The sequence below is a fragment of the Pipra filicauda genome, unplaced genomic scaffold (genome assembly GCF_003945595.2).
Source record: "Pipra filicauda isolate LSUMZ 115617 unplaced genomic scaffold, ASM394559v2 scaffold58_size5111680_pilon, whole genome shotgun sequence".
Classification (NCBI taxonomy): domain Eukaryota; kingdom Metazoa; phylum Chordata; class Aves; order Passeriformes; family Pipridae; genus Pipra; species Pipra filicauda.
The window spans coordinates 4,379,573-4,406,340 of record NW_024104742.1 but is presented as its reverse complement, the minus strand read 5'-3'; the positions used below and the strand labels follow the sequence as shown (position 1 = coordinate 4,406,340).

The following is a 26,768-nucleotide window of genomic DNA, read 5'->3' as shown; positions in this document are numbered from 1 at the left end:
ACTGTTGGCTATCGGTGTGCTTTGCACTATTTACCTTTCCTCTTGATGCTTTCACCTATAGAAAACAGGCTGTTACACTGGGCTAAAGAATCAGAGGAAAAGTAGCATGAGTTTGTTGCTCAGTAGGTAGAACAGGTGCCTGGAAATAGATTTAAATCATCTCAGGAAGAGGAAGCAATCAAAACTCATGTGCTGTATAGTAGAGAGTATTACTTCTAAGTTTTGAAAGCAGCTGTATTGCATGTCATGAGGAATCTGATGTTGTGCCTGCCTATTGGAACAAGCCTTGCAAGGGATTTAGATTTCCAGCTCCTGTTCTGTGGAAAACAGTCATTTGATGTCTGAACTGGGTACCCGAATGCCAGTTCTATTAAACTGAAGACCGGAACTGCTGAGACACACAACTCTGGAATGCTGGTGCCTTGGGAACTTTGAGCCAAGAATGTCACTGTTAACAAAATGTATTCCATGTCAGGCAGCAACAGGGTAAAAGTGTCCAGGATCATTTGTTTGGGTTTTTTTTCAATTTAAGTAGAATTCAGACACACAAGATTTCATTGGCCCAGGTCTCAACATCTGTTTCTGCAATCTGATGACATTGATGTAACTTCTTTTTACTTCTGACATACAGAATCAGTTCCTTTAAACACTGCAATGTACTGACCATGAGGATTGTTCTTGGTACACAGGGAATAAGTTGGCCAACACTGTTTCTGGAGAAGACTGCTGTGGTTCAGAACTGTGTGGATACACACAGCATGACTGATAGTTGACTGGAAAGCTCTTACTTTGACAATTTCCTAATTAGTTTTGCAAAATAGGTTGGATAATGTGGATGATAGTCTTTTTATGCTTATATTTTTCTACAGTTATAACTAGATAATAAAAGAAATTTGGTTAACTTTAAAAGCCAAATCTTCTGCTATTCACATGTAACAGACCCTTTTCAATCTCTAGCCCAGTGGTTCACAATGCAAATGCCCATTTAAGATTTAGTCACACTTCTATGTTAATTCAATGACAACAATTTTTGTATAAAGGGGTCCAGAGGTGACAAGGAAAACTAATAAAACTCTAGGCTGTTTCTTCTTTTTCTGCTTCTTGCTTCTCATTGTTTTCAGGTGTTCCAGGGGCTGTTGTTTCATCAACACTCGGGTATTCCATTGTTGCATTGCTCGATGGAACTGTGGTCGCAGGAATGTTTTCTTCATTAGGTACCTGAACATAGTCTGCATTGGATTGTTTCTGAGCCATTTCTCTGCAGGAAGACAGGATTAGGATTGTGATTTCACACATGTCGAAATCCCATGTACACGAGAGTCTCTCAAAAGGATGAACCTTTGTATTTACTGTCTAAACAGTAACTCCCTCTTTATTATGATTGTGTAAAAAGGTAACAACATCCCTGCTGCTGAGACAGAAAGAGTGACAGAATATTTGCTAATAAGACCTCTACATCACTGGTTTAAATGATGCCACTAGAATAAAGAGGATTTTAGTATATTTAAATGCTACACCAAGAAAGTGGAAAGGGAAACTGAGCAATGGCAAACAATGTCTGAGGAGGGGTAGCAAAACATACTGCTTGGTGTGAGCTTTCTGGGAAATTCCCTGCAGATGTGGTGTCCCATTGAAGTGCATAAAAATAGAGTGCAGTCAGAAAAGAATTATGGAAAGGCTGAAATCTAGAAAAATATTCTAAAATATATTGGGTATTTTAGAAACTACTGAAATCTAGAAAAATATTTTTAGTAACAAGTATTCATTCCATTTGTGTCACCAAAACAATAATAAACTCCCAGTATCGAATCACTATCACATGTAAAAAATATCAGGTGCTAGTGGATTAATTCAATGCAGTAAGATTTATTAGGATCTGAGCACAAAATTAATTTTAATGCTACATCAGTTAAAAGCAGAAATGAGGTGCATGAGTGACTGGCCACTGGTCTGGGTTAGCAGAATTCCATATCAGGAAGTCATAGCCCTGTGCTACAGAAAGTAACAATTTTTTCCTGGCCTCAGCTGCATGTATTCATTTAGCATTTAACATCGTGGGGCTAAATACATTCTGTATAGCACACAAGATTATCTCCATTCTGAAGATTTGGCCATTTAAGGTAAAAATGAGCAACCAAAGCACAGAGGAAAAAACATCTCCAGAGCAGGATCAAAATGGACGTTCTGGGCTCCATTCTGTTGCCTAAACCTTGTGTTTCCTGTGATTTGAGATGCTTTGGAGTATCCCAAGTGTGTGTCCTGTAATTTCAGATAGCACTGAAATGAGCCCTCTGTGTTTAAATCCTGGTAAGTTCGCTGAGGCTACCCTTAGCTGCTGTTTCTTTTTTACTCCCTCCACCCACTGTTCACAGACCCCATTAACTTTTAAATATTAAGAGCTGATTTTCTAACTTGCCACTTTTAGCATGTGTTGTTTAAAAACGTTTACTTCACTGTTTTAGATACTGCTAAGTGGTAGCTGTCTGTTAACATAGAGAAGAGGGCAATGGCAACTTCTGTTACGAGAGCAACAGGGGAAAAGTCCCACAAAAGCAAATGTTCTAACTCTAGAAGTTTTCTCAAAACTTGTATTATTTACCCTTCAAAAATGTTTAGAGTAATTGCATTTCACTTTAGTTCTGGATTACCTGGAGTGCTTTATAGAAATATTTGTCTTAAAATGAAGCAAACAGAAATTCTTACTGCATCTCATTATTTGGAGACTTCCTATTTTTTGCCTTCTTGGTTAAGACCCAGACGATAATGCAAATGATAGCAGCTGCCAGGATCGCTCCAATTAATGCTCCAGCAACAATAGCACTGTCTGAATCTGGAAAGAAAAAAAAAGATTACTTGACTTTACTTTTAAAAGTAGTAATATAGCAAAATCCCATGGAAATTTAGTGCAAGAGCTTTTAGCAGAAAGAAGGCATTGGATTCAAAGAACTCTTTCCAGGGGGAGGCCAAAGGAAAGTGAGAATTATGCTTTATGTGATCTTTGTTGCCTCCTTTCTTGTTGGTTAGCTCCCTATCCCAAGAAACTCTCTCTTTATGTCTGGCTATGGGAAACATTAGGCTGTAACACTCACAGTAGGTAAAAGCCTGTGCTCTTCAGTCCTTGCAAACACATTCTGAAATTCAAGTTGCCTTTATTTCTGCCTTTCAGCTGAGATATAAAATGTGTGCTCTGATCATTTGTGAGCCTCCAAAGCCTTTTATTTCCACTTCAGTGCAGCTTCCAGCTCTGACCTGCTATTTTCAGGTCATAGTCCACTGAATCATTGAGAGACCATTTCGTGGACATCTCTCATGGCTGGTTGTACAACATAGGCTTGGCTCTTGTTAAATATTACTGGTTCTGTGAAAAATATGCATGCAGGTGTGGTTGACCACTGCTTGAGAACACTCAGGATAAGGTATTTTTCTGTGACTGCAGTATTTTTAGCCAGTGGTTACATCTACAGTGCTCCAGTCCTTGTACTACCACGTTTCAGTGATGGTTTTAATTTCCGGGCTAAGGGGACCTCAGTGAGAGTGGTGGCTGGAAGATGTTGCTCAAAACTCCATGTCTGTCCATTCTCAGTAAAGGCTCTGCAGTCAGAACCAGGTCCAGCTCCTGCTCCCTGTGGGAATTAAGCTGGAGATGTTAAACCAGTTTTCTAGGTCAGTGTAAATTCTGGGCATGCCTGGATGAAAACTCCGGAGCTCTCCAAATCCTGTTCTGTTCTTACTTGAAAAAAAAAAATAAATCTATGCTTCAAAGTTGTTAGAGCATTCTCCTGCAAGCTGTGCATGTCCTACATCAGAGATGTGACTACTTGCACGTGTTAAACTCACGTTTTGCTGTTAGGTCAAGCTCACAGGTGCTGTTCCCCAGGACGTTGCTGGCTACGCACCGGTAATAGCCAGTTTCAAAGGTGGTGAGATTGCCAAGGTAAAGAATGCCAGTGTTTGGATCTGTGACAGGCAGGGAACAGGTACAAGTTACTGTTTGTATTCTGTAGAGGCAAACAGTTCTCTGTAGTTGGTAACACTGAGAGCTATTCAGAGATTAGAAACAGGGTTATCTGTTTATTTGGTTATTTGGGGGTTTTTTATATTCTTTTAATAAAAAACATTTATCTTCCTTGAAAATTGTTCCAGTGGATTCTGCAAAGGCATAAATATTTCTCCCATTTTAACAATTTAAAGTAATGGCATAGATAAGACTTCAACATGCCAAACATTTTTTTATTAAATAGGAAAAGTGTCCTTTGTTTTTGAAAGCTGTTGGTCAACTTGAATAAGTAAAAATACGATTTTGTGACTTTCACCATCAGAGGAGGATAAATTTTAATTAGCCTATGTGATACACAGTGTTTGAAATGTTGGTGCTAGGGAATTTCAGGTCTTGGACACAGTACAACAGTCCTTTAGTTACGCACTAAATTGTTCAGTCACAGGCTTGAGGGTGTTCTCCTCGACTTTGTACCAGCGGTAGGTGGGATGAGGCAATCCCTCTTCACATCTGCACAGGAGGTAGATCAGATGCCCTTTTTCAGGTGTTCCTTCTACTTTGCAGAAAGGTGTTGATGGTTTGACTGTAAAATAACAATGAGGAGAAGAGACACATCATGAGTGCATAGCTGGGGCTGCAATAATCCACCTCGAGTTCTGGTACTGTGCTGCAATTCTCAGTTAAGAATTGAACCTCATTTACAAATTTCCATCCATGATCAGAGTCTTATTTATGGATCTGACCAAAGCCTCTCCCATAAAAAAATGAGTAATATTAAATATATGTACATGGCCTAGGATACAGTTTGCATACTAACTGTTATCATGGAGGTGTTGAGACAAAGACTATCAATTACTTTCATTATAATGGGCCACTCACTATTTGTGATACACCATTCTGCCACACAGAAGCATCATTTTTTTAGGGACATGGCACGAGCTTTTCCACAGAAAGGGAGAGGATCAAGGCTTGATTCTTCAGTATATTACAGCTGTGGAAGAAATAAATCAACTATAGTTCTGTTAAAAAATATATCTGTTTTGATTTCATTTCTTCACTTTTCACACAAGGTAGGATTCTGTCTTCACTTACACCTATTGTTTTTCATTTCCTATCCACAGAAATGCTGTTGTGGTTCTTTTGAGCACTGTCAGGGAAACTCTACCATCAATGAGCTCAGCCCAATTTTGTGTGCATAAATGAACAACTTTTCTTGGTTTTTGTGTGAAAACTGCAATCTCTAACTCAACTGCTCCAAGATTTACTAATCATTTTGGGAATTTTAGATAAGAATTATCTGTGGTACTTTGATTTTTCAGAGAATGAGTTTACATATATCTTTTTCTTATTCCTGGAAAACAGGCAAGTGAGGTTGGAATTATGTTCTTTTATGACTGTGATTTGTCAGTCTGACCTTGTATGAATTCTCAAGATAATCAGTGATTAGATGGAGTTAGTACAAACTTTTATCTTATTAAGATGTAAAATTTTCCACTGCTTTTCATCCTTTCTGTCCTGCCTCTTCATGTTTGAACTATTGCTTTTTTCCATCCACAACACACTTTCTACTGCTTCCATCCAACACATCCTAAGTTTCTAGAGCTCTTGGGAATTGGTGTGAGCCAGAACTCTTGGGCTGTACTACTGCCTCTCCCTAGCTTTATGCAAGTCACCATGACCAACATTAGGTAAAATTAGTGAAGTTTTGGTCTTTTCGGGTGCTGCATCTAATGATTTCAGAGAGAAGTTGTTCCTCCCAGCTAAAAGGGTGTTTTATTTTAATCAAAGCTAGTATCAGTCTGTTTTCCAACGTGAAAAACTCAGTGAAGCTGGGTAAGTCCAGCTACCCTCTTACCTGCTCACATTGAGTTTTTAAGTTTTAAATTTTTGAAAGCACAAAGTGAATCTGAAGGCCACTGGTGGGAGAGTGAGATCTGGCTGCAGGTCAGGCAAGGGTAGCTGTGGAGTGGCAGCAGGTCCTCTCTGGCTGGAAGCTAGAGGGCACCCAGGCTCTGCCTGCCTCCAGAGCCCTGGGAAGCATCTGCATCAGTGCATCTGGGAGCCTTTTCTCTGCATCACGGGCCTTGTTTACCACAGTTCTGTTCTGTTATTCCCTCTGGCCCTACGTGTTCTGAACAGTGTTTCATAACATGGGAAGAAAACGAACGACACAGCAACAGAGAGGGAAGGCACTTACCCAGCACATTGACAATCACAGATTTTTGACTCTGTCCAGCATCGCCCTGAGGGCTGAAAACTTCACAGGTGTAGGAACCAGTGTCTGAGGGCTGCATGTTGGAGATTGTTATTGATGCATTCCCTGGACCTGTTGCAGCTGTTATCCTGTTCTTAAATGCTCCATAGGAGTAAGACTGGCCTCCTGAATAATAATAGATCTGTGATAAAGAATCAGTTGTTAGTTTAATGACAAGAGATCTTCTTGCTGCTTGCTTTGGTACTCATAAGATTGTTGATTTCTGATGAAGCCAAGCAGTGTCACCCCCTGTCTTGCCCCTTTTCCCAAGAAAGCAGAAATAAAAACATTATACATTTGAATGTATATTTGTAATGGTTCTTAAAAGACAAGCTTTTCAGAAATGGCATTTTTAATTTTGTAATTGACAGTAACGAGATCGAAGCACAGACTGATGCATTTGCAAAACAGAGGTGAGACCATTGACCATCATATGAAAATTCTATGAAAAAATGTTAAGTCCTGGACAGTGAATAGTGGTATCAATTGAAGTACTGATAATTTGTGATATTATTAATAAGTGGCTCAACAGAAGGTTATGACAAGGATGGGCCTATCATTGCAAAAACTGGGTGACAGTTCCCCAGCATCTACGTGCACAAACTAGGCAAAGTGAACAGTTCCAGCACACTCAGTCATTTCTTTAAGCTGGTGAGAGGTAACCATGTAGAATTACAGGTTGTGACCCAAATGGATATACCATTGTTCCTCCTGACATTTCAGAATCAGCAGTGTAAATGTATTTATTGAACTAACAGCATGTTTTTTAATTGAAATAGTGGGAAAATGCTTGTAGGAAAAAGCTTCACAAACTCCTCTGAAATGCCATTCACACCTGACTAGTATCAAAATTTTCTTTTGGTCAAAGTTCTCTGCCTTCTAGGGACACTGCAGATCCCTGGGCGACAAGTATAATTTGCTTTACTTTGCAGATCAACTGATTGCATTTTGAATTAAGAATATTTATTCTTAATTCTGTTTATCCACCCTGATATGGTGTTGACTGAAGTCTTTAAGCAATGTTATCTGAAAGCCTTTATTAGCTTAAGGCAAGGTACACCCCAAAACTGTCAGAGCACAACTGGTTTATGCAATGATACAGCTTTGAAATGAAGGTCAGAACCCAGGCTGCATAGCACCAGCAGCTCCAGGACTGCAGCTTGGCCCCATCTCAAGTGCAGTTTTGCATACTCCTCAGCCAGACTTTATCTTTCCCTGCCCCAGGATTACAAACACCAGGTACAGTTGATGCAGGGCTCTGAACACCAAAGCATTCCCCAGGTGTGGAACCCTGGTGTTGCAGTGAGGAAGCATAAGAGCTCCAGGGTTAGCACAGTGACAGACTCGGTTACAAAGTCTGCTGAACAGCTGGAGAGACCCCCTAGTTTCCATTATGTGCATGTGATACCATCAGTTTTCAAACTGATTTTATGCTTTGCAAATGTTTAGAGATGTATCTCTGTTGCAGAACTAATGTCTGGATGCACACTCAGTGTATTCCCCAGGGAAGGAGAGTATTCAAATAGGCTGTTTGGTTTAAACAAACTGCTCATCAAAAACCTGGTCTGCCTGGAATTACAAAAACACACTGCCAAACTGGTCTCATTCTACGTTTATCTGAGTATGAGCAACAACAGAGTGTTATTTATCACTGTATTAAGTTACAAGAACTGTGACTTCTGACTTCAGACTCCTCTTAAGCTGATGTCCCTAGATAGCTCTCAACAGTGATGGGCTGGATTTCCATCTCCATTCCATGAAGCTTCCATCAGCTCTTTACACTAATGTGAAATTAGGTTCTACAATGATCTAAATGAAGTAACCTGTGTCTTACCACAGCATGAGAAGAGTGACAGGCCCTTCATACCCTACTAAAAGGCCTGATTGCTGGAAAAAGGGGCTAAATTCTACTCAGTCTAACTCAGAGTGATGTGGGATTTATGTGAGTAGCAGGAGGTGCCCACTGAGAATTAGCTTAGCTACAGCACATGTTCCTGGGAAATAGGACTGGCATTGAGTCTGAAATGCAGTCAGGGCATGCCAATAAACACAATAGAGGAGCAAGTGCTCCTTGGTATATTTGACCTGAAGTCAGGGTGAACAACGTGTTTAAGTCCTCATACAATGCACTGAGAAATGAATTCCCCGTGTTCTCTCCTTCTGATTGAATGAATGCAGGGAAAATATTTTGTGTACACTGCTAAATCTGAGGCAGGTGTCAACACAGCAGAGACTATTTTTTTTCTTCATGGATTTAAACAGAGTCTTTCTGGGTTGTTGGTTTTTTTTTTGTTTCAAGTATGAACATAAAGGCAATGGAACATCCTCAGGTAATGCATTCAGTTCCTCTGCAGGCTCCTGCCTGTTCTCTGTTCTGCTCCTGTTCGATGCTTATCTTGCTGGCTCTGGAGTTCATTGCCTGAAGGAAGGTGGTAAACACCAAAAAGGCTGAGTAATGTTGTGATTAATTACTGAGTGTATATCTTGTCCCAGAGGTATGATTGAATTGTGTACACAGGAAATTTCATTTAAGAGGAACATGTTTTAGTTAATTGGCTGTGAATTCACAGCCCATTTTAAACAATACACTCAAAATGGCTATTTTAAACCCTTGTTCAAAGTGGGTTTATGCTGTCCTTGAAAATCTTGTTCCTGGCTCTCAAAAAACTGAAATAAAAATCTTTGCAAAAATGTTTCTGTTCCAATTCAAGAGTAAAAAAACTTGTTTTCTGTTGAAGATATGGAAGACTATTTTTGGGCAACTGACAGTTAATGTTTCCTCCTACAAACACACATCTCATTGACATTTCTTTCTATTTTACCTAAAATGTCTGTATGGAAAAACTGTATTTAGTCAATGGTAGACTTTTTCTGGAAGCCTTTTAATCTGATGTGATAAATATATTTTAAGTGCACCGTCTTGAATGCAAAAAAATACGAAAGAAATCTGTGCTTCTCTTGAAAAAATACACTTTTCATGTCCTGAAGCAAATCATGAGTAGCTCTAGTGGAGTCGATGATTTACCAGAGTATAAACCATTTCAAGGGTGCAGTAATGGTTGCTGCTTCTCCTTACCAGCTAGTTTGCTCAGGCAAGTTTTTATATTAATGGTGCCTTTTCACATTTCATGGCAGCAGCTGCCTGGGATGACTAATCAAACAACTAACTGCAAGAAGAGCGGAGATTATCACTCCTAAAACTGCTGTCCCTAATAGCTTCACAATCTGAGACACCAGTTTCTGCAAAGCAGCCAAGTTGCCCAGAAAGCATCTCCCTGACCTTAGAAAGGGTTGCAGTTCAGTCGGTTATTCAACCTGTGGGCCAGGTGGTGCCTGGAGCTGCTCTCAGCAGCCATCCATCCTTGTGGGCTTTCTAAGGCAGTGGTGCAGTTACTCTGCATTTCCACAGCCAGTTTCTGCTGCAGCCAAGAAAAGGATTTTGGCCCATAGGCTTCCATAAGTCCATTATTCATGTACCTGTTTGGGGCAGCTGGGTTACAAACAGACCAGGGAATTGGAAATGACCATACTCATTTGGAAGAAAATCTTGATAATCTCAATGCACTCCAGATGCTGGAGACAATATTATCTGTGTCCCAAATTCTGGAGGATCTGGTACATGAAATCACATGTGCTTTTCTTCCTCTTTAGCCTGACTTGTGGAAAGGCTGCTCCTCTTCTAGAGGGATGGTGAGGAAAGTTTTTGCCTGCAGAGGAAGCAGTTGGCAAAGCTGATGCTGAGTTGAAGATTTTCAAAAGCTGCCAGATGTTTGGCAGCATGTGAGGAACCCAACTGCAGGTTTTCTTTATACAAATTCTATAGAAATATCTTCCTTAGGGTGTGGAGGGGGCGTGTGAGAAAGCAGTGAGTAAATTAGGAGAAACATGCTCCCATCTGCTTCCTTTCTTCTCGGGACAGGACAAATATATACTAGGATTTGCATAAATATGTGTCATTCAAATCTCTTTGGATGGACTCATTCATAACTTCCAGGTCAATACTCCTCCCAACCCCCATCTCCTGGAGTCACGGCATCACATTGCTGTACATGCCCCGTGCATATGGATATCAGAGCTATAAGATGAGATGTACTTGAAGATGTGTTAGAAAATGTCCACTGAATCTCCACAGAACTTTTGACTTCCTGACTGGGGGGCAGTTTCAGGACATGACTTCCTTTCCAATTCCCTCCCCCAGCCCCTTTCCCCACCAGCACATGCAAAGCTGTAGCATCCTGTTCCATGACGTTTCTCAAGGCTGATGGATTCAGTGTGTGACTCACGGTCTTTGCCTGGAGAGCTGGAAAGCTCAGGCGTTCAGAGGGCCCCATCATTGGGTTGGTTTGTCATTTTCTGTTTGACATTTTCTCAAGCTACCAGAAAAAGAACTGTTAAAGTCTCTTTCTCACTGATAAAAGCAGGGGAAGACTGGTTTGAGATCGTGATCTCATTTTGAATTCTGAGGACAGACAGAATTTATAAAAATAACAACAAGGTAAAAAATTTTCATCACTCCCCTAAGCATCTTACCATCTAATTAGAGAACAAATGCCACGCACTGAGAGTGTTAATGAAGGCCCAAGGCTCAGATTCTGAACTCGAGTAGATAAGAAAGGAAATGCTTACACGTGCATCGGTTTCTTTGACAGTGTGTCACATGATTTGGTCTGGGCCCAAATGCCTTATTTCATCCACAGCTTCTTTTCACACATTTTTGCCAGAACTCTGATCTGCTAGAAGGTAGTAGGGATATTATATCCTGCATTACTGGGGTTTTTGCATGGGTAATCAAGGGTGTTAACAGTGACTAGAAGTGTCTTGTTGCAATAGCGCATTAGTAGAAGAGAAAAGGGAGGGAGTCAGAAGCCTTTAGAGGATTAATCATTCAGCAGCTTTAACTGGTGCAGAATACTTTTGAGGAGCAGCTCTTTGATGTTCTCATAGTATCGTTCTTGGGGCTGAACTATTAGTAAATAATTCCTACAGTGCATCAAGCACAAACATGTTTTCTCAGTGCCTTTGGTGTAACTGCTCTTCAGCAGTTATTATTAGAGCTCAGTTTACATTGGGCTGTGCCCTGTACTTCATGGTGAGACAGGAATCCCACTGCAGTCAAAGAGACTTTGGAATGGATTACAGCTGGAACGCTGAGCTGACAGCTGAGAGGAAGCCAGTTCAGCAGGCAGCTCTGTGTCCTCTGTATCCACTGCATCTCAAAATGGTTTTGTATTCTATAAAGGAGATGCAGGATGATTTTTTTTTCCTGTGTAAATATGTAGCCCCAAATTTGGGCTATCCAAACTTGCTTACATTCATCCCAGAGACTCCTGATGTGTGGATATGCCCTTCAGGTACCCTTTGGGTAGAATATTGCTGAAGGTGCTAGTTCAACCACCTAGAATATCTGTGGTGGAAAAAAAACCCACAACCAACAGCTACATCCAAAATAATTTTGACAGAGAAAAAATGCAATAAAAAAGAGGGTGAGTTAAAAATTTTGAATGATACATCCAATTCAACTTATCCCAAGTCATGTGCTAGTTTTAAGATTTTAATCCAGGACACGAATATACGTTTCACAGCAGCATAAATCCATAAATCTAGTAGAAGGTATTTAGCTCTTTTTTTCCCTTAAGATTATGGCGATTGTTTTCTTACCTTGTATCTCCAGCTACATCTTCCCCGTGCATCTGTCACATACACCATCTTTTGACATTGACTGACTGACTTTTCATCCATACTCAGAATACCGTGACACGGGGAATGCTGTATTTGAGTAAAAACGTGCTGATCTGAGAGTTAAATGAGACTTTAAATGTTCCCCCAAAACCAAAGAGCCTCCTCTCCACACAGCTCCCCACCTACCATCAGTGCTGATCACAAGGGCAGGGTGCCTCGTGTTCAGCAGATTTTGCAGAAGACCCCTCAAGCCTTGCCAACCGTGAGATGCAACAGAATCTTATTTCTAAGTTTTACATAAAATTAGGCAAACTGAAATTGAAGCCTAATGTTTGCTCCAAACCCCCTAGTTACAACCTGATCATTTTCTACTTATCTGCACTTTCCTTTGTGATAAGCACAGGTAGTCCACCATAATCCCACTGACATCCAGGGAGTCACTCCAACTGCAGCGATGTGACAACAGCAGCTCCGTTCCTCTGCACTGGAGGTGTTGCCTCTGCTTTCTATGAAGCTCTTCCTTATAAGTGCCTGCTCAGTCATCTAAGTGCTAGATAAAACTCAATTTTAAAAAATCACCTCTAGGCAGAAAGAAATGCTGATGTATCAGAGAGGCCCTTTCCAGGGAGTTTTCCTGTAATACTTTAGGATGTGCTCTCACATGGTAGCCCAGTGCCCACAGCCGTGCCTTGCTTTGTGCTGGGCAGCAGAGTTGTGCTGGCACTGGGACTACTGATAATCTGAATTCAAGGTGAAAGCAGCCAACACAGCTGTGCTCAGATCCCTCTTCTTGCCTCTTTTTCCTTCCTTGGGCTTTCCTCCCCTGTCGCCTGTTGCTGAACAACATGCCATAAGCATGCTCCCACCTTGCAAAGTGGCTCCTCAGGCCTGCAAGAGTGGGAGTGAGGACAGGAGCAGATTGTTCACAAGGGAGCAGTGCCATCCTCCCCTTCTGTACGGGGTGCAGTGAGATCCTCCTTGCTCCTCTCCACAGAGTGCTACTATCTTGGTAGTACAGAGGTGAGGGTAGGGTGAAAGCCAATATATAAAATAAATGGAAAATATTCTTCTTGTTACATGCTGCACACACTCTTCCCCTCTCAAATGCCCATCAGTAATATTACCAAAGAAGTGTCAATGTCACTGTTTGCAAATATTTCATGCTTGCTTTCTTTTTTTAGAGAGCATTTTCATAAGAAGTTTATCAATAATTCTATTTCTCCTACGAATAACAGGCGTCCATGACCTTTTACTCATCTAGTTGAATTTAAAATTTCACTCAAGAGTCCTGCCCTGGGCACATCTTTTGTAGCCAGGCGGTGTCCCTGCTAATTTCACTGACTTTAGCTGTGGGTGGCCTGGGCTGGAGGCTCAAGGTGTGGCCCTGGTTGGGCTCAGGAGCTGTATTTAGCTTTGCAAGGCTGCAGCCTCGCCTGTGCAGAGTCAACATAGGCTTCAGGCTTTCAAACATTTACTTAGGTGCTTTACACTGAGGCCAGCCAAGTGACTCAGAGCATGAAATGAAGCACAGATGTAGGTCTTAGCAGGAGCTGAGACTTTACCTTTTGAACCAGGCCAGGCTGTGATGTACCCTGGGTGAGCTGAATAAATAGTGTTTGCCTCAGATTGTCTAGATGTAAAATAGAGATAGCTCAGTATTGGAAAGTCCTCAAGATCCTTGACTGGGAGTTATTTAAAAATTAAATTTGTCATTAAAGGACGTTGCTAAGGGCTAAATGGAAAGAAGAAAAAGTCAAAAATATATATGGCATCCTATTTTCCATGATTTTATGCTTACATTATTGAGTTCAAGCAAGGGGAATTACTTCTACTGGAGAAACTTCTTAGGAAAAGAGCAGAGTTAGGCTCAATTAGTAAGAAGCTCTTATATTCCCACACTATATATAGCTGTGCTGCCTTCAAAACAGTGCTGTGAACACCTGCCACTGCTGTTTGCTGCCTGCCTTTTGTCGTGCTGCCTGTGAGCTGCCTGGCTGTGGTTTCACCCTGGCTGCTGTAACCGCCAAGGGCTGATCTGTGAGCACCTGCACCAGCCCTGGGAAGGGGGGGCACTGTGGGGCAGGGGGTGAGAACACCAGAACCAGCAGCAAAAGGCAAAACCAGCCTCACAAAGGCTGTGCTGGGAGGCAGATCTGCCCAGTAAGGAACAGCACGGCCTCACCTGGAAGCAGGGTAAAATCTGTTGGTGAATACTCAGGGGCATTAAATTAGCACTAGTCCTGATCCTGGTCTTACTGATTTCACCCCAGACATGACTGTACCTGAGCCTATGTACAAACCACTGCAAAACACGTATTGTAAGTGGCAGGGGAAAATAAAGGGCTATTTATGACCTCTGCTTATTATATGTTGTGTTCTAAAATCTAGTAATTTAAACCTCCTGTTCATTAATGCTTCAAGCCAAAAGCATCCTAATGGCATAAATTTGCCTTAATTAATTGTGACATTCTACAGTTTGCTTTATTATTTGCTGCCACTGTAGAGAGACAGGGACATATTCTCAATTATTTGAATACACAGTATTTATTAAAATCAAGATTTTTTTTTCCCCACACATACTTGTTATGGAGAACATCCCCTCTCCTTAATCTTATGATTCTCAATATACTGCCCATGTGAATAATAGGGTCATCAAGACATCTACCATTTAGTAAGATGACAGGAATATTTAAAAATGTAGCAGGTGGGAAAAGTATTTTCTGCTTTTCTTTTTGAAAAATTGTAAGTCTCCTGCCTTCAAAATATTTGGCAGAAATGTTCAGCTTTCAAAAATGGAATTTGAAAATGTTATCCATTTAGTTGCTGAAAAAAATGGCAAATTTTGAATAGAGCCAGAATTTTCAACAAACTATTTCAGGGCAAATATATGCTATTTATAAGGAAGTGTTTGTTTATCATGTACATGTTAGAAGAATCTAAATATCTCATACAATTAAATAAACTTAGTTCACTTAAAATGCAAGCTATTGTTCTGTTATTCAGTAAGATATGGTACCAGTCTTTTCAATATAGTTAGTTTTGTCATTTTACCAGCATATTAGATATATTTTTGACTTGCATTTTGGTATTGTTTTACCTAAACAATGAAAGCCAACGCTGGCAATCTCCTCTATTGCCATACATATGTTTCCTGCTTGGAACAAAATGTGAAACTTAATTCACCTATGTGCCAAGCCACTGGGGCAAAGCCAGGTTTGGAGAGAGATTATTTTTCTTGTTTAAACTTGTAGGAGAAACACATACAGGCTTTCAGGCCTTTCTGAAACTCAAAAAAGTCACAAACCTGAAATAGAAATAGCAACCTTATGGGGAGGGAGGGTGAAAATCTAATTTCATGTTCATCTGTGTTGTGTAATTTCTTAAACCATATTTTCCACAGGCAGTCACAGTCTGTCCTTCCCAGCGTTTGCATTAACACCGTTAATTTTTTTGTGAATAGATTCAAAATGGTAAGGAATTGCCACACTGTGGTAAAAGGACACAGTGTCAAATAATACAAGACTGAATGTGCTGCTGAAAGCATTTTAGAAAGAGCAGTGCCCCAGTCCTGCAGCTCTTCATACACGTGCACCCTCCAGGCACAGCACCAGGCTCAGAGCAGTAAAGGGGACCCTCTGAGCTTCGCTGAGCCCGACAGCCAAGGAGAAGTGGCACTGCAGGGAAAGGAGATTGTACCTTGGTGTTCAAGGAGAATGGGATTAGCCACTAACCTGTGGCCTTTCCAGACTGAACCAACTTTATTTAATGAAAATGCAAATCATCCATTGCGAATGTGTTGCGGTGTGAAAGTGAATTTACCGTGAAATTAGTTTCAGATGGGGAGAACCAGCTGAAATTTTTCTCAGTATTGTTTCTTACAGTCCTTTTAGGCACAGCTTTGCCACTGCCTGCAGTGAGAGCTGCAGGAGCCAGGAGTGAGCGCTGGAGGGATTCATCCATCAGGTTTCCCTGACATTTGGTAGTCTTGCATCAGTTAGTTCTTGCTGAGTATATTCTGAACCACCCACAGTATTTTATGATTATAATTCTCAGGGGGTATTTTTCTCATCATTGGTCACAGTTTACAAACGGGTTTCCCCTCCTGGATCTCTTGAAACTGTGTGATTCTCCCTCTAAAATACTTATAACTACAATCTGCTTATTTCCCTTGGTTGTAACCAGAAAATGCATTTATTGTCTTGCAATATGGAAAATTTGATGCAAGTAGAACAGAGCCACTCTAACCATACCTGAAGAAGATGGGCTTGATCCTATCTCAGTACTGCCCTTCCCACCTGAACAAGTGATTAAAATTTAAGATGTAACATACTGGATCAAGATGATAATATATTGTACTATGTACAATTTAGAAAACTTGTAGCTACCACCCTTTCATGAATAATTATTAATTTAATAAAATAGTTTTAACTTGAGAAAAGCAAACAGTGAGTAACATCTACTCATACAATTAATCAGGTAAGGTATGCCTACATCAGTCTGGCATTCAGCTCGAGTCAGAATTTGGGATGGGCCCAGACTTTGTACTTGGCACTGATACAGGCTTTATCTGTGGCTGTGATACGCTGCAGGAGGGTAAGCAGTTCTGTCTTAGGTTAAATTGCCATTTCTTATATATTGTCTATAGCTGTTCAATGCCAAATATGTTACATCCTGCACATTCTGCAATTTACAGACGGTCTAATTCTGCTACAAGTGATACACCAAATAGAAAGTTTAACTCTATCAACAATGGCAAGCTTCCCATCGTAATATTATTAGGAAATTGGTGAACGTGACAAGAATATCCTCAGTGTGGACTGTGACACTCCTCTAAGTCAAATCTCTTTACATCAACTCTCAGCTGTAACACCAGGCAGGAGGATTGAACTCTTGGAAAAGAAATGTTAGCAACGGGATAAAACCAAACTGATTGTTTCACAGGCACAAGCCTTACTCCAGGGCATGGGAAAAAAATCCCAGTCATCTTCAAGGATGCAGTAACACTTCTAATCAGCATTTCTTCTTGTAAAGGAAGGTGTTGCTGGCTGCTTAGCACCTGTCAGGACTGAGCTGATGGGAATTCATACCTTGTGTGTTATGCTGGGAGTGAATTCATTTCCCCACCAAAATGTAAGATTAACAGATAGCTCTTGAAGTTTGGGCAGTAGTGTGAGTATATAAAGGAAGTTACACACCCTGTCCCTGACTCCTTCCAGGCAAACCAGGCTGCTCTGCAAGGTTTTTACAGCCACATGAGAGGCTTGGGCAGTGGTTACAGCATGTAGCTCTTTGGTTTTGGTGTCCCTCACAATCCCCATGCTGCCTCCGTGCTGACACTCCAACCTACCACATGGTCTCATTACACCCCTGGAGTAAGATACTATTTGGCTTTGCAGCCTCTCGGGTTCTCGGGAAGGGCAGGGAGTATTTGCCTTTAATCTGTCATTGTTCTGCTTCCACAATGACAGCTGTGGGTGCCGTGAAATACCAATGCAAGTTTGCTGTGGCGAATTTCCTGCTGTAACAACTTTCTGCAGTCCTGCCAAAACACTCCCTGCTCACTTTGTGCTGATAGTCCATTGTCATGCATCGTTCCTCTTACTGAGCCACTGAATTAAGGAGCTCTTGTTTGACCCTTAAATGGGGAACACATTGTCAGAGGCAAGGGCGTCTCACCAGGAAAGCAGCCTTCACAATGGCAGGAAATATCTGCCAGACAAGAGAAAAGGGAGCTGGTTCAGGGGCTGCAGTGCTTGTGTGATTTTTTGACACCTGGTCTTTGCTTCACACTTCCTGTGTGACTTGGAGCAAGTTGTTTGATCATCTGAATCACTTTTGTAATTTCTCATCAGTTTCTAAAGGAATTCAGGATGCCAGTGGGATCTAAGAGCCCAGATAATTTGTGCATCTGCCCCTAAATTTCACTGCATCCCAGTCCTTAGTCCTTAGGGTGGGAACACCAACATTACCTGCCTCCCTGGTCTGTAGGAAGGATAACCCTACCAGATGTAACAAGACTCTTTGAAGACTTAAGGATATCTAAATATAATTCCATAGTAATAATAAATAAATATCTTACAGTGTGCAGCTGGCTCTCTTTGGCACTGTAAAAGCTCCACTGAATGAAGAAGTTTCCCAGCGGTGCAGAACTCGTGTACGTGCAGAGGAGGGTGGCGTTTCCACCTGTAGTGACATTCACTGTCTTCTCAGGGACAGTCACCACAACGCCGCCGACGTGGCCTGTGGGCAGAAAGTGTGGTGAGGAGAGATCACCCAAGGAGAGATCAGGCCCTGGGAGCCGTGCAGGAGTGTCTCACTCCCTGTGTTAGCAAAGGAACCCACAGGACATGTCTAGTTGTTCTCCTTTTCAGTACGGTTTCCCTTGGGCCTTGTGTGGAAATTTCAGTGATAACGAGCTGGGAGTGGGTAAAAGCTAGCAAGCAAATCCCCCAGAATACCTGTGCCCTTACAACAAATAATCTGAAAAAGCAGTGTTCTTAAACCTGTACTTGCTCTCACTTGCAGATACTCATCTTCTCACTAAGAGCTTGTGGCTAAACCGAACCTTTCTTCTGCACTTGCAGTGCTCTCCTGTGCTTGCACTCTCATTCACAGCTGTGTCTTGCCCTATTTTCCAGCCTTTTTGGGGTTTTTTTTGCTGTTATTCTTTTAGATGTCTGATCTGCTTCACTGTGGAGCACCACCACCTGTTGTCTCTTTCATTCTTTTGTTCTGACTGGGACTCCATGACACTGTTGGGTCTCTCAGGCTGGAGCCCAGCAGCCTTTGGCTGCTTTTCTTTTGCTAATTACTTTGCTTTTGTTTAGATTTCTTAGGGTTTACATCCAGAAGCTGGTTTTTTTCCACACCAAGCTAAGCTTTTTGAATGTGGGTTGTGCGAAGTTCTATGATAACTTGATCAACCCTTTCTGCTGTGCTCAAAGCAGAGAGGGAGCAAACATGACCTGTGAGCCCTTCCCCATAATGTTCTGATCAGTCTTGAGTACAAAGTCATAGAAATGAAAGGAATCAAGCACCGTGTTACAGTATTTATCTGTTTCTATCCTCTCTGTAACCAGCGATGGTGACACACAGCAACAAAGCCTGAACTGTCAGAAACATGCATCTGAATTTCAGGGGGTTTGTAGGTTGCTGAGCTCAGTTTTAAAGCTACTGTCTAAAGATTCAGAAGGAGAATATATTTCTTTTGAATGTGATGGAAAGCATAAGTCTTTTTGAGATTTCTGTGCAAAACAGGCAAGTTGAGAATTTCATCTTATAATAATATTCATGTGGGTTTATTGCACATATTAATGATAGAGGCAAAACATGTAAAATATTCTTCTCAATGTAATATCTGTGCATTTTATGTTCAGGTGCTGCTTTTGAGAGTTTAAGCAGAAGCTCCAGTAATACCAAATGCTGAAATTATCAGCCCAGTGAGAGAAAACATTGTTTAAAAAGCAAACAATCTATTTTAATATTTTTAACCATATAAATACTGTAGATTTTTCAGTTGCTACAGCATGCAAGCCTATCTGAACTCTGGGTACTATTTTCCTTTTTTGATGGCTTCAATAGTAAAAGCTCACTGCAAGGAAGAAAGGAATAATCTACTTTCCATGTTGATGGAGCTAGGATGAGAATTAGTGGGTTTAAACTACAACAAGATTTATATTATATGTGACGATAGTCTCACAGGAATGGCTGGAGACTGACCTAGATGTGTCAAACCTGCCTTGGGGAAAGAAGGGATCCCAGGGCTGGCTGCCAGTCCTACTTGTCTTGTGAGTTCACAGCAGCTTAATCCGTATTGAGATCCAGTATAAAAACTGTGTCATATTATTTTAGGTATCTCAGTTCACAGTTCTCAGCTTTAAGCATTAGTGTTGGCCAGAGGATGATAGTTTCTTGCCACACAGTTTACACGTATTTATTTTCTGCTCTTTGCAGGATTAAAGCCACGGTCTTGCAACACAGTGTCATTCTACTGAAAACATCCATTTTCCAGTCATCTGCTCCACGTATTTCCTTTATAATTCTCTGGTTTTGGAGTCAGGAGTGCCACAGAGCCTGACAGTTATAAGCTTTTCCGGCAGAAATGAATTTTTAGCAGAGACAAGCATTCTAGTTTCCATAAAACTGTATATTTTGAAGAAATACAATTAATTGAAATAGGCTTCACTCCAGTGAAAAGATAAAGTCAAAGCCTGTAAGACTGACCTTGTCCAGTGAGCTATTTAAAGCCAACACTAATTGCAAGATGGAGCTTTTGATTGACAGTGGAGTGAACTGGACCCACAGAGCCTGTTCCCTCATCACGGATGTTAATGGGAGTTTCGCTTTGCATTTAGTTCACTTTTTACAGTTTCTAACCCCTAATCCCATTTCATACATACAGGCCTTTTGGTTTAAATGATAAAAGTGCATGAGTAAGAACTAGCTCAGTGAAAAAAGCTAGTGTGAACATGACCACAACTTGTTTAGAACAGTTGATCCATGTCTTTCACTCATCAATATTATGGTAAGGCCTTTTCCTTCCTACAGAGGAAAGTCTTTGCAGTTAATTTGGAATCTTCCACTTTCACTGAAGTCCTTTGCAGTGTTTAATGCTCATGAAGTAAATCCAAGTTTGCTGAGCTTTTTCTAGCCACAACAGAAACCACCAGTCAGTGGCACCCATCAGTCTGGACACACTGCTAGTCTTAAATCCAGAACTTTCAAATTAGAAGACATTGTTTTGAAAAGTATTGATACCAACTCTGAATTACTTTTCATTTCTAAGGTAAAAATCTGTTGGGTTTCTGTCTATGTGAGAGTTAGAACACTGAAAGACCAGGAGTATTAATATTTAATATTTAAAATATTTCGATGGCATCCAAACCAGATAATTCCATCTTGAAAAGAACACGTGGAAACTAACTTCCATTTTCTGTAGTGGATACAGGGGCTGTTCATCTCCATGGAACATTAGACTTAAAATGCCTGCTTCTGTATATATTAAGAGTGAAGCTTAGCACAATGAAATGTCCTTGAAACATAACATATAATCTTTAATATGCCATATAATTCCTAGATTCCACAAAATTTATGTTATCACTTAACTTCAGGGAAATCCAAAGATTATTTGCATGCTTAAAGTTAAACATCCCCCCAAATTTTTAGGTGGCGGTGGGACTGAGTCATCATTTCCCAACCCTATTACCAAGGGGAGACAAGAGCTGAATGTGGGAAAACCCAACCTTGAAACACTTGAAAGACCCAAACGCTCCATGCAAGAGCTCTTTGCCTCTTCCTGATGTTAGAGCAAAGCATTAATCTACCAAAGCTAAAATTCTGTTCTTGAGCAAAAATCTCTTACCAGGCAACGGTCAGTTTGCAGATTTCCACAAAATGGCCTAGTAGTACAGCCTTGATTTTCATTCCATCCTGAAATAGATCATCTTGAATGTTCTAGTTTGCTAGTCAGGTTCATCTGCTCTCTCACTTCAGCAAGTTCTTTAGTCCAGTGCTATTTCTATCAGTTTGTTATTCTTACCTGCGAGGACGGCAAGAATTGAAAATATCTTCAGCATCGTTGCACACATTGTCTTGACTCTAGGAGAGAAAAGAGACCAGATGCTGCTTCTGGCTTCAACTGAAACTCAACTGTTTTATTTTTTTGAGTCGGTTTTTGTTTTCCTTATCAGCTGTGTATCACCACGTCAGTGAGCTGTTTCATACTCCTTTATCACGTGTGTGCCTTTCTCCGACTAGTGGTGTGACGGTTCGCTTGAAACCATTTTGTGGGGCTTGAGCAACTAAGGGTTTTGTTAATAATAAACCTTTGAATCAGAGAACCACAGGTTCCCCCACTTTTGCCAGGGCCCAGCAGTATTTGTCCACCTAAGTAATTCCACTGAGACAAGAAAAGTATTTGCGGAGCTATTTAACAGTCAATCTGATTACCAGTGTTGGAGTCAGGCCTAATATGAATAAGAAATAATCTTTATTTCCTTTTAATGCTATAATTTGTTTTCAAAAATGGGCATGTGGTGATAATACACTGGCAGTACATTTTCACTTTCAAACATATATCTTATACAGTTTTATACAGAATGATTACATTGGACTCAGGATTGCCTTCAAATTTCCATATTGAACTCATCAATAAGAAAACATACCAAAATAAAGATCAAATAAAAGTTATCTTCTAAACGGGTAGCAAAATCTGTTTCATGCAGTTTTAATCCATGAAGTTCAATGTTACTAATTAAAAAAATGACAAGGTGAAAATAATGATTTTTACTTAATTGTCAATACCGGATTTATATAGTGAAAAAAGCAGTGGATGGAGGTTAGAACCTGAAGAATTAGAATAACTTAGATTTCTTTGTCCTTAATGGTTGCAAAACACCCTGTCTGCAGCTCATTAGGAACTGAAGGTGCTCAGCTTCCTTTTTGTGTTGTGTCATTTGACTGAGGCTAATTCCAAGCCCCAGGCTGCAGTGGGAGTAGCTGGCTCTGCCTACAAAGCCAGAGTGAGTGAGTGGCTGAAGATGTAACAGAGGGCAGCATTGCCTTTTAGATGTGTGCCTGCACCTAGGAGCAAGGCAAGTAAAATAGCCAGTGACTTTTTTCCATGCTTGTTGAAAGCATGGGTCTAGTTAATGCCTGATGATCCCATCTTTCTAGTGGCAGGCAAGGGCAGCCACCTTTTCCCTGGGAGGAGCCCTGGTATGGCATGGGAAGCCTGTTTGGAAGGTGGGGCTCAGCATTTGGCCAGGTTGGAGGGGAGAGGTATGTCCAGAGTCTCCCTCATCTCCCATGTGATGTAGTGGTACATTCTTCAGCATAGAAGTTGTGAGTTACTGGTTGCATCAGTTACTGTTGGGATCAGATTTATGGACTTAAATTAATTTTATTCTCCCAGATATTTCTGTGTGTGGCAGATGCTTGAATAATCTCTGGACAGATGGTAGGGTTTGGTGATATTCTTATATGGGCCATCTCCAAAAGTTTTATAAAGGATGTCTTTTCCTTATTTCTGACTATCAGAACTTCACACAGCATTCCCACAGGGCAGGCAGTGCTTGTCTTTAAGGGATGGGGAGGGCGAAATTTGGAACAGTTAAATGTCTCATGCAAGGATTCACAGGTGACCCAGAGTCCAAAAAGGAATGTGTACGTTGAAAGACTGAAATTCAAATTCAGATTTCTTCCAAAAGTTGAAAATCATTTAGATTCACCTTCACTAAGGAAGCGTGGAGTGATTCCAAGTGCACATGGCAAGTTCTCACTGGCTTTCCCCAGGTCAGCCTAAAATGGGAGCTGCTGCTGATTTCCAGTCATTTAGTTATGGATGAGCACAAATGATCTGAACATGAGACAACCTACAGACCCATTTCAGTGCTTGCCTGTGGCAGCTCCATAATGCCCAGAAGTCTGACTAGTAGTTCACAGAGCACTGATCCTTTGCAAAAGACAGCAATTTTCAAGAAGATGCAAAAAAACGTTGCCGCCCTGCACAGCAAGGCAGCACCTGCACAGTCCTATTTCTTTACCACAATATCAGTGTGTCCTCTAATTCTCTCTCATTTATCAACACTGAAGTCCTTTCTCTGGCACTTAAGGCCCCTTCAGCTAATATACATATACACATATATAATGTGCCCTGTTACATTCTATTTTTGCCAATTACTACATGCTCAGTCTGACAGAGAATAGGAGCCAAGAACACAACACAACTTCTACACTAATATGTGCCTGTTTAAGCTGGGGACACAGGGCTGAGGTTGCCAATTACAGAGTGGGTGTAGCTCATAGCAAATGATGGCAACCATCCATCCTGTTTTACAGGGGATACCGAACACCAGGAGCATTTCCATTTGACTATTACCCGCCTGGGGCCCATTTCCCATGTCAAACCAGAGGTGTGTACCCCGACACTGACCTTCCCAGCCCTCCGGGGTTATTCTCTGTCAAGGTAATAGATGGCATCTGTCAGCTGCTGACTTTGCTTCCAGCTCATTGCTCCTGGAGAGCAGCACTGCCTGTTCAGGTCACCTTAGGAGAACTGAACACAGAAAGCAAAATCTGGTTTGGTTTGATGATTTAAGTTACAGAGGGACGACAAAGAAGCTCTTGCTTACACTGCCAACCCTCGGCTAAGAGGAGAGAACAGCCCAGAGTGCAGCAGCACAGCAGCCACTTTGCCATGGGTGGAGCAAAGACTCTTATCTCCAGATAAAATAGAAGTGGCCAGTACCAGGAACTGTGTGTTAACAGACTTTGTGAGTCAAATCTGTGTACACTGAAACATATTCAGAAATGTTCCCTTTCAAGCAAATACCCTTGTATTCACTCTCTAAATATAAGTGTCAGTCATCAAAAAATGAAGCCCAGAGGCCCACCCTGAGCAAGGCAGCATTGTCCAGACAAGCATTGCCAGAATATTTAGGAATTGCTTCTGTTGGCCTGAAACCTAATTAAAAAACTTCCTGTAGAATTCCATGTTTCACTTAACAAAGCTCAGCAGCATTTCAACAGCTTTGTCTTCCTGAAATATGCTAAATCTGTAATTGTTTGAAGACATCAAACCCAGTGATTTATAAAGTTCTCTAGTTCAGTATCACAGCTGATGGCTGGGGATGAAGAGAAATGTGTAATTAAAGATTCAAACAAGTACAGTGAAAGAGCTGCTTTAAGCCTTTAAATCCATCATTAGGTTGATTTTCAAATGCACAGTACAGTTTTCCTGCCTGTTGCACAATTGTGGTCTAAAAAAATATTTATAAGCTTTTCTGCCTAAAAGTAAATTCATGAACTCACTGCTATTTATAAACTTGCAGAGAGTGAAAGACTGTAAAGGTACCAATAATTTAAACTCTTCTGAGGAGAGCACCATGGCTTGTCACCACAAATTAGCTTGGACAGAAATACACCTAATCCTCTGTATCCAATTCCCAGAATCAGCACAGCTTGTTATCAAAAAGCACAATTCCATTTTCTGGTAAAGGGTCTGGACTGGTCTTTTTTTATTGTCCATTTTCTCACTCAGGAAAGAAGGTCCTTTTTCCTTTTAACCATTCAAAAGCCAGCATTTCCTAGAGCAAACTCCCTGCCCAATAGGCTGTCCACTTTGGGGGGGGGGGGGGGGAAGGAAAAGCACTGAAATGAGATAGAGCAGAACATTGATTGCCAGGAGATCAGAGAGCTGCAGGCCAGGCATCAGCACTTCAGGCACTTTGCCCTGGCTGTGCTGGGAGAGCTGCTCAGAGAAGAGGGCTGGGAGATCTGGTGCAGAGTGTGTCTTGGGGCAGCTGTTAATGCCCATTTTAAATATACCCCTGTGGGGCTGCAATGGCCAGGATGGATATTCTAACATTTTCCACATTTCTGGACTATTGCAGCTGAGGTAACTTGAATATTTTAGACTGATAAAAAATGTGGCAGTCAGTTAATTCAGCAGGATGTTGTTGAGAACATGCAGAATGCTAGACCTCTGCCATCTGAGCTGGCCTGTTTGACAGACACAGACGATGGAAGAAGCTTTTTTATCTTGTGTCGCTTTAGGAAGCTGCTGCCTGCTGTAGTCAAAGGGATTTGTTTGTGTACAACACATTGCAATAGAACTGTAACACCTGTACCCACAGCAGTGTGTATTTAGTTACCAAGTCCCGTGTGAAATCACTGTGAATTTAAGCACCTGGATAAATTTGTGGATCTGGCTCAGGCCTTTTGTGTTGCTGGTAACACTCCTCTGGTCTTCCCTGCCTTATGTCCTGAGAAAAGCATGAAAAAACAGAGAAGCAGCTGCTCGTGATGCTTCCCCAGACCTCCTGGGGATGCTGGTGTAGCATCCATGTAACCTGGAACTGGGCTGTCTTGGATCGTGCTGGACCACGATGATGGAAGTATTGGAGGGAGTTTTGTCACAGAAGCAGAGCGATGGTTCTGCAGCAGTTGAGGTGTTATTACAAATGGTAAGTTTTAACCCTTTGTGTGCAGGTGAGCTGAACACCACGAGTGCCCTGGCTGATGCAGGCTAGAGAATGACTTTCTAACAGAAAGTGCTACCATCAAAGAGTCCATTTATGTGCTGTGGCTCAGGTGTGAAAACCAAAGCAAGCTCTCCACTGCATGATAAATCACAGTAAAATTGTTCTGGTTTTGTACCATTGCTGTTTCCTTGGATTTGCATTGGCTGCGTCACTGTTTCCCTGCATATGATTAACTCTCCTTGTTATGTCTTCCCCCTCCCCCCCCTTTTTCTTTTTCATGTGGCTTCGGAATTGAAGCTAATCAAGCAAAAAAAAAAAAAGAAAAGGAAAATTCACAGTGAGGATCTGGGGATTAAACTGTCTGTCAACCTTATCAGAGGGAAAGGTCTTTTTTCTAATCATTGTTTGCATTTTCATAGGTTAACAATTTTTGAAGCTGTTAAATGATATTGTTCCTTCAGTTTGGCAGCATTTGTTGTACTTGTCTACAATGAAAAATGCTTTCAGCTTAAGAGTGCATGGAACTGTTTAATTTGTATGGTGCCTGCCTTAACAGGTATGATAATGTAATTTTAGGATTACTCTGCCAAATTAAAACCTGGCATAAAATTCATACAATTGGGCTGAACTCTAGGCTTTCCAGCATCTCCTGCTGCCTCTGAAATGGAGGGTTCAGGTGGATTGATGTTAAAAGGATGTGTTTCATGCTTTCAAACACACCGGTTCATGCTGTCAAATGAATACCAGGTGATCTCATTCTTTATTTTAAAAAATAGCTGGTTTTTAATTCTCACTGTTTCAAGGAAATGCTTGGACATAAGAGGCCTCAGTGCTGACCTCAGGTGCTCCCTACTCC

The 26,768-nt window shown here is 41.2% G+C and overlaps 1 protein-coding gene across 1 annotated transcript; it reads right to left on the bottom strand.

The window, feature by feature from the left end:
* Positions 1-1,074: 1,074 nt before the first annotated feature.
* Positions 1,075-25,706, bottom strand: VSIG1 (V-set and immunoglobulin domain containing 1). Its single transcript, XM_027716520.2, has 9 exons — positions 25,618-25,706; positions 23,863-23,985; positions 21,469-21,527; positions 18,010-18,170; positions 6,195-6,393; positions 4,425-4,580; positions 3,838-3,957; positions 2,704-2,830; positions 1,075-1,258 (listed from the first exon to the last, which is right to left on the bottom strand). Exons 2-9 carry the CDS (start codon positions 23,907-23,909, stop codon positions 1,075-1,077), a joined length of 1,053 nt encoding a protein of 350 aa, XP_027572321.2. The 5' UTR covers positions 23,910-23,985; positions 25,618-25,706.
* Between the last annotated feature and the right edge of the window lie 1,062 nt (positions 25,707-26,768).